At 54.0% G+C, this 7,327-nt stretch overlaps 1 protein-coding gene across 3 annotated transcripts; it reads left to right on the forward strand.

The window, feature by feature from the left end:
* Positions 1 to 523: 523 nt before the first annotated feature.
* Positions 524 to 6,001, forward strand: LOC141953020 (alpha-1-acid glycoprotein-like). Of its 3 annotated transcripts, XM_074891224.1 has the most exons (6): positions 524 to 832; positions 1,379 to 1,521; positions 2,218 to 2,291; positions 3,115 to 3,225; positions 3,996 to 4,099; positions 5,853 to 6,001. In XM_074891224.1, exons 1-6 carry the CDS (start codon positions 728 to 730, stop codon positions 5,967 to 5,969), a joined length of 654 nt encoding a protein of 217 aa, XP_074747325.1. In that variant the 5' UTR covers positions 524 to 727; the 3' UTR covers positions 5,970 to 6,001. The 3 variants fall into 3 exon arrangements, with proteins under 3 accessions (XP_074747325.1, XP_074747323.1, XP_074747324.1); XM_074891222.1 differs by lacking the exons at positions 524 to 832; positions 1,379 to 1,521 and adding an exon at positions 1,574 to 2,002; XM_074891223.1 differs by lacking the exons at positions 524 to 832; positions 1,379 to 1,521 and adding an exon at positions 1,574 to 2,002 and having other exon boundaries at positions 5,856 to 6,001.
* Positions 6,002 to 7,327: the final 1,326 nt, after the last annotated feature.

The raw sequence follows: 7,327 nt of genomic DNA on the forward strand, positions 1-7,327 counted from the left end.
ACAAGTCTCACCTGCACCGGGGGCTGGCGCAGGGGTCACAGCAGGGTGAGGTGACACAGGGTGACATCGCACCTTCCCCAGGTGTCTCTGAGCAGGGGAAGGAAGGGACGATGGGAAAAACCATCACCCAGGGCCAGACAGAGGGACCTGGGGAGGCTCCACTACCAGAGAGGAAAAAGCAAAGAGAAATAAAGCCAGAAAAGCAGGTCCTGCCCTGCCCAGCAGCGTGGGGATGGCAGTGGGACAGAAGGTGACCTCCTGCGGCCCCTTCACCCCCATTTTTATGGCCTGATTTGGCAAGGACAGCAAAAACACCTTCTCTTCTCTTTGAAGCCCCGCCAGGCTTTGCCAGAGGACAGAGGAGGGCTGTGTGGTGCCTCATTAGCGGAGCAAGAGGCAACTACACCAGCTACTCATGGGGAAAAAAATGGGCAAATTTGGGGCAGATTTCGGTTTTAAATGCATCAAGTGCATTGCCCCATCACCTCCAGCCACGCCCACAGCCACCAATGCTCGCTGCCGGTGTCCGCAGTCAAGTGCCAAGCTCAGTGCCAGGCACGTGGCTCCTCTCTGGGCAGCGTCCCCAAAAGGTGCTGGTTGCATCACCAGCGCGGACCCAGCAGCCCCGGCACGTCCTGTTCCCTCCCCGCGGGGCTGCAAAAGCAAACGGCCGAGCGAGCGTGACCATCTGTCCGCGGCTTCGCTCGCTCCTGGCTTTGGGGCAGCCATGGCCACGGTCGGGGTCGCCGCCATCCTCGGCCTCGCGGCGCTGCTGCCCACAGCCGGGGTCCCCTGCGGAGCCCCGCGCCCGGACAACACCACAGCATCACAGGTAGGAGAAACCTGAGCCCCGAGGGGCTGCCCCACTCCTGCAATGAGTTTGTGGGTGCTCTGCTAAGCCTCCCTGTCCCCTGGGAAAGGGGGGAATCCCTCCCTTGCCCCCCGGCATATCTGCTGAGGCACCCCTCCGCAAAACATCCGCAACAAACAAGAAACATTCACTTTCCAAAACACCTCGAATTTTCTCACGGTAAGTCCCAAAGGCGACCTCGAAACAAGGGGGAGGCTGGCTGGGTATTGTCGGTGCCAACCCCCGATGGCAGCACAGGGCTGTCCTGGCCCCACTGCAGGGCACAGGGGCGCTGGAGCCAACGCCAACACCATTTCCCAATCCCCACATTCACCTTTTTTTTTTTTCCCCCGGGCATTTGCACGGGTTTCATTTTGGTGCTGTCAGTGACCCGGTGCAAGAGGGAGAACTAGCAGAGGCCTGAGGTCACAAATAACAATTTTACCCCAGAGAGGATAGAAAGCTCTTCCCCAAAGCTCCCCCTGCAAACCCAAACACTCTCACTGCTGTGTCCCTCTCTCCCCACAGCTGCTGGGGACGTGGCTGTATGTGGCCGGGGCTGCCCAGTTCCCCCAGCACCTCCTGGAGATGCTGCTCATCGACCACGGCCACCTCCTCGTGGAGCCCCGCGCCAGCGAGCAGGAGCTGCTCCTCACCCAGCACGTGGCCGTGTAAGACGCAGCCCTCGGCTCGCTCTGCCCCAGCCCATCTCCTCCCGCGTGCTGCAGCCATTTCAGCACAAGATATGAGCACGGTTTCAGACTGGTTTTCTCAAGGAGAGAGTCTCTCCTGGTCGCTCCATGCATGCTATCCCATCCCCTCTCTTCCTCCCCCCTTATTTATTTCAACAGCCGCCGGGTTTAGGGGAATTTTGCAGGTCTGGCAGGCACCAAGCCCTGCAGGCGTGGATGCTGCAGGACACAGGCAAGGAGAAGACCTCTCCAGAGGAGAAGACCTTTCCAGATGTCCCGGCGCCACAGCTGCTAACTGCCGAGCATGGAAAGCTGTTTCCTCCCCAGGGTCAGACGTTAAGGGGATGAATTTTTCTGTGCCAACGCAAGCAGGTCTTTGCAGTTTCAGTTATTTCGGGGTGGAAAATATCTTGCCACCAAGGAGCCAGGACAAGGCTGAGACCACAAGCTGCGGGTGGAGGTCAGACAAATGCAGGGGAGAAATGGCTTAATTTAACAGTGAGGGCAATTAACTCTGCAGAGGAGCTGGCACTGTCGGGTTCCCATCCCACAGCCAGGGGCACATGCCCCATGCGGTGCCAGGGCCAGGGCCAGAGCCTTGCTGGCCCTTTCCAGCCCACAGTGGGGGTCTCCCCTCTCCTTCCCCATGTCACCCATTTCCCCCTCTCTCTCCAGGGGGGACCAATGCCTCACCAACAACTCCACCTACTTCGAAATCGCCGCTGGTAACACCACGCTGGTGAAGCACGGTGAGCAGCACTGGCAGGCGCAGCCGTCGGGGTTATCACCCAGTTTGTTTTTTGGATGGGCTGAGACACACAAAGGGCCCATGTCCATGTTTTACATCATCTGACACATTTTATTCTCGGGTTGCTTTGTCCATTTGAAGCCTCGGTGGACTCCAAACAGCTCCCCAGAGCTGGAGACACTCTGGGTCGGCCCCACTCCTGGGACACCCCAGGAATTGCAGCCCCACACTAAACCCCATGAAGCAACACCATGCCAGGAGCAAGGAGCAAACCTGCTCCCACTGCAAGGAAGGACACTGCCTCATTTGTAAAGTTATTTCACAATCCTTCTGGGAGAGGAGGGGAACATTTATGGCAGGTTTCAGCTCTGAAATTGTTTCCTGGAAGTGGGGTGAGCCATTTAGGGTGGGAATTGCAAACCCCTCGAGACACAGTTTGCACTGACCCAGCCACGACAGCATCGCTGCGAGCAGGGGACAGTTGCTCCACATTTCTGCAGCCCCCCAAGCTGTGGGGTCAGGCAGACCCACTCACACCCCGAGCACCAGCGAGCTGCACCACCCAGCACATTACCACAGGAGGACAAGAGCTGGGTGGCTTTGGCTCCTTTACTCCCCAGGCCCACATTTAAGAAATACAATTCAAATAAACCGAGAGCCAAACAACTCGCCCCACGTCAGGACATTTGTCCTCACCCGCTGCTAAAGGCTGGATCCTGGGGGCTGCAGGCATCGCCCGCACCCGGGCTGAGGTTTATGGCTGCTGCAGCACTGAATATCCGAATATCGTGGCTCTTCCCAACCTCGACTCTGTTCTCTTGAAGCCAAGACCCATCAAACCATGGGGACACTGATGAACCTCAGCTCTGAAGACATTTTACTCATCCAGTACCAACTGCAAAGGGAAAGGACGTATTCGGGACTGTATCTCTATGGTATGCAAACTCCACCCTAAAGTAACTTAAAGCTATCACAGGACACCAAAACACGGACATAAAATGATCAGCTAAAACCACGCAACCAACTGCCAACAGTCAGTGATTTTCCCGAGACCGCCGCCCCAGGGGTCACGGGAGTATTTACAAATCCCATTAGAACCTAAATCTCTTGGCAGAGCAGAAAGAGCAAGTTAAAGACAAAACTCACTTATGCCATAAATATTCAAAGAACAGGAAGCAAATACAATTCTGCATCGATATCGTTGTAAAATCTCAATATTTTCAAGCCAACCATGATTTTTCAGTACTTACCTCCCAGGGCAGAGCACGTGGCTTTGCAGTACAAGTACACAGGCCAAGCCGATCAGATCTACCCACAACCACATAAAGCAGCATTTTAGACCTTGATAACGCTTCCTGTTGCCCTTCTGAGCTGCAAAGCAGTTGCTTAAGAGAGTTTGAAGACACATATAGAAAACTGCCTCCACATTCAGCTTCCATCCCTCCTGGTGCCCCAGGAGTATCAGACTATCCTGCAACCCCTTAAAGCAGACAGGACGAGAGCCAACGGGGGAGAGGGTTAAAAAAAGTGATGCCCAAGGTTGGTTTTGTTCAGGTGTATTCACCCTGGGGGTGAGAGACCCTGGCAGAGACCACGTCCACTGCAAGCATTGGTGGGAGCACGGAGAAGGGAGGCAGCAAGGGCAGGGATGAGGCACGGAGGGCCGTTTGTATTTAACACATGGCAAATGTTTCTCCTTTTCTAGCCCGAAACCTGAGCGTGAGCACAGCCCACCGGGAAGAGTTCGAGCACCACGCCAAGCGCCTGGGACTGAGTGAAGAGGAGATTGTGTATGCGCCGTGGAAAACGGTACGTGGCTGCTCATGGGCGGGGTGCCAAGACCCTGGGCTATAGCTCCAGCCACCAAACCTGGCTCTTGGAGAGATATTTTCAAGGTGGTAGAAATGATTTAGAGGACTAAATAAATGCAGGCTTGCTTTGACAGCAATTGTTTAAAATAACACACTCCCCCCCCACAGATACATGACTCCCCAAAGCAAACACCTGCACCTGAGCATCTCCAGTGGGAAACCTGGTAGCTGCCTGGCTCCCCCTGCCAGGGGGGAGATAGATAAAGCGTGGGATTTTTGCCCTGAAATTCCTAATTTTGTCCCCCCACCATAGGCCAAGCTGCTCCCAGGAGCTGCAGCAAGGGGCAGGAGAGGCCGGTGCCCTGGGGTGCAGCACAGCCTGCTTCAGCCAAAGCCACAACCATTTAAACCCCTAAAAACCTCGGGTTGCTTTCAGGTTGAGATTTGCTTTTCTGGCACCCCGAGGTGCTGCGTGATGAGCAGGTACACAGCCCAGCTGGCTGCACGTGAGGTTCAGGAAGATTGCTCAAGCCAGTCTTCCCCCACCCTGGCAGAGGCTCCTTCGGGGCTGGGGTCTGGCCCTGAGCTCCCAGCCTCACAGGACATCAGAACAGAGGCAACACCATCCATTCCCACAAAACCAGAATTTTTCCTTTAGTTTTTCCATCAAAACATCCACTAGATCCAGCCCTAGCCCTAACCCCTGTCACCTGATCTAGGATATTTTATCCTGAAAATGACTCAGTCCCCAAGCCAGCTTGATAGGGCTCCCTTTTGCAAACTGAAAAAATATTTTACCTTTTCATGTCCTGTACTGTCCTGGCCGCCTGCTTGTCCACAGCAGGAGACTCTGAGCTTCCAGTGGTGCCCAAAACCCCGCTCCAAGCTGCCAGACCAGACCTGCCAGAGCCCCTGACATCCCCCAGCCTCAAGATGATTCTTTTAGATATATCCCCCACAGGTTCAGGGGAACCAAGGAAGGGGACACAGGCACAGGTTGAAACCCTCATAGTGGGACAGGGGCAGGGGCAGGTCTCTCCTCCCCATTAGGCAACAGGCAACACCTGGGAGACAAGGCCCAGCTCCCCCAGATGAACAGCTGAATCACATTTAAATTTGGGCAAGACAAATTATGTTTAGAGAAAGACAAGATGAGTGGAATCAGCCAGAGCTGCTTGTCCTTACAAGCCCTGGTGCAATCACTGTTATCAGAGAAGGGTTTCATGCCCGGCAAGAGGCAGGACACCACATCTGGGGAGTATAATGAAACCGATTAAACAAATGCAGAAAAGATTTTGGGGACCTCTGTCATCAGGCTGAAAGGGATAGATGTGAACAGAGCACCAGAGCGGAGACCGACGTATCCCTGCGTCAGCCCAAGGCATTAGCAGAGCTTAAGCCACGCTAATTCCGAGTGCCTGAGAAGCACGAGCTTTTTACTTATTTCTCAGAAAGTTTGAATCCCCCTTTCCTTCAGAGCACCCTTGCTGACCCCCCAGCATAGCACAGCTTTACCCCAGAAACCTGGTTTCCTCTTTACAACAGTCATGGAAAACGACACCAGCAGCAGCTCCGCACCCAGGCGAGCAGCGTCTGCGACTGGGGCAGCATGAGGAAGCCCGTAGCTTCTCCAGGCCCTCTTAGACTTATAATCAGATAAAAATGAAGAGAAAAATATCTTTTTTTTCAGTAAATTCTCTCCTGCTGGTGCAGTGGTATTTTCATTTATCCCTTTATTGTTGTTTTGGAAGGAGCTGTGTCAAGTGAAAGACGAAAAAGGAAACAGCCCACGCACGGAGCCCGCGGCTGCGGTCACAGCATCCTCCCCCCCTCCGGGTACCCACCAGCCTGGGAACACCGGTAACTAACGCCACCTTAGGCAATAAATGTCTTGCTCAAACTCGATGCGTTTTTATGCCATGAGGTTGGAGAGCAGGGGTTCGGAAGAGATCAGAAGCGGGGCTTGCAAAAAGAAACCGAACACCCGATTTGCCTTGTGTGTCATTCACCTGGGAGGTGGGAAAAGTCAGCCTTGAGCAATGGGGGACCAAAACAAGGTGACACAGGGAGGTTTTTTCAGTGCTGACTCAGTTTGCTCAGCTTCCCACCAAGCTCGCAAGAGAGCTCTACTGAAAAAGCAGTACGAGAGGCTAACCAGAAGAGGGCAATCATTAACTATTTTAAATGAGTGTACCAAGAGAGAAGGCTAGAAACTTTAACTCTACAGTCTGAGGAAGAGGGTGCTTAGCTAGAAGCAACCACCCAACTCCTGACAGCAGCTTGGCTGCCCGAAGTAGCCCAGCTGGGGCAGATGTTCCTGCCCAAACCCTTTAGACTGGGCAAGAGCTCCCAGTGATGTTCATCCACAACAAGATTTGCACCACAGTATAACACTGACAAATTATCCTCCTGCCAGAGAGGGAGGGTGTGCTAACCCAGCCCAGGCTGGATTTTTACTTCCCCAGAGAAAAAGGTCATGTTTCCTCATTTCCCAAGAAGCTCAGCACCCCAGAGGCAAGAAGGTTCAAGTGCTAAGAGTCACATTGCTCTCCGTGCCACCGGCACACCCCTGCGCTCGTCGGGCACCTCACACAGCCCTTGTCACACCCCCAGCCCCAAAGCACTGTCACTCTGTGAAAGCAGGGAGAGTTTATAAAGAGACTGCTTTTGCTGCGTGTCTGGAGAGTGCTTCAGTCTCAGCTCTAACCCCGTAATTAAGCACTGAAAATATCTCTCTTCCTTAAAAAGGAAGAAAAGGAGAAAAGCCGAAGGGAACGCAGCAAAGAGAGCCCTGCTCCTCCCTCTGCAGCACCAGGGTGCCCTGTCCCCGTACAGCAGCGTTTACTGGGCAGCGTTTCAGTGTGGAGCTCTTGGCCAGATTCCTGTAGCAAAAATTAATTTTACAAGGTCAAGTATGGCCAATTTCCTCCTGGGCTCAGGGGACAGGTACCTGGCCAGCCTGTGGCTCAGACACATCTTCATCAGCTGGTGACACGAAACATAACCCCCACCTCGAGGGGCGAGGCAGTTAAAGGGCAGGAGAGGGGATGCTGCCAGCAGCCTTGAGCGCTGCAGGCCAAGAGTGCGTCGATAAGCGTCTCAGCTGACCGAAGCTGACACCACTGGAAAGCAGTGGCTCAGATTACAAGGACCCAGACTTTATGAGTAGATTTATAGCTGAGTAAAAGCCTTGAATTACAGTCAGAGACTTAAGGAACCAACAAAC

The sequence above is a fragment of the Strix uralensis genome, chromosome 21 (genome assembly GCF_047716275.1).
Source record: "Strix uralensis isolate ZFMK-TIS-50842 chromosome 21, bStrUra1, whole genome shotgun sequence".
Classification (NCBI taxonomy): Eukaryota; Metazoa; Chordata; class Aves; order Strigiformes; family Strigidae; genus Strix; species Strix uralensis.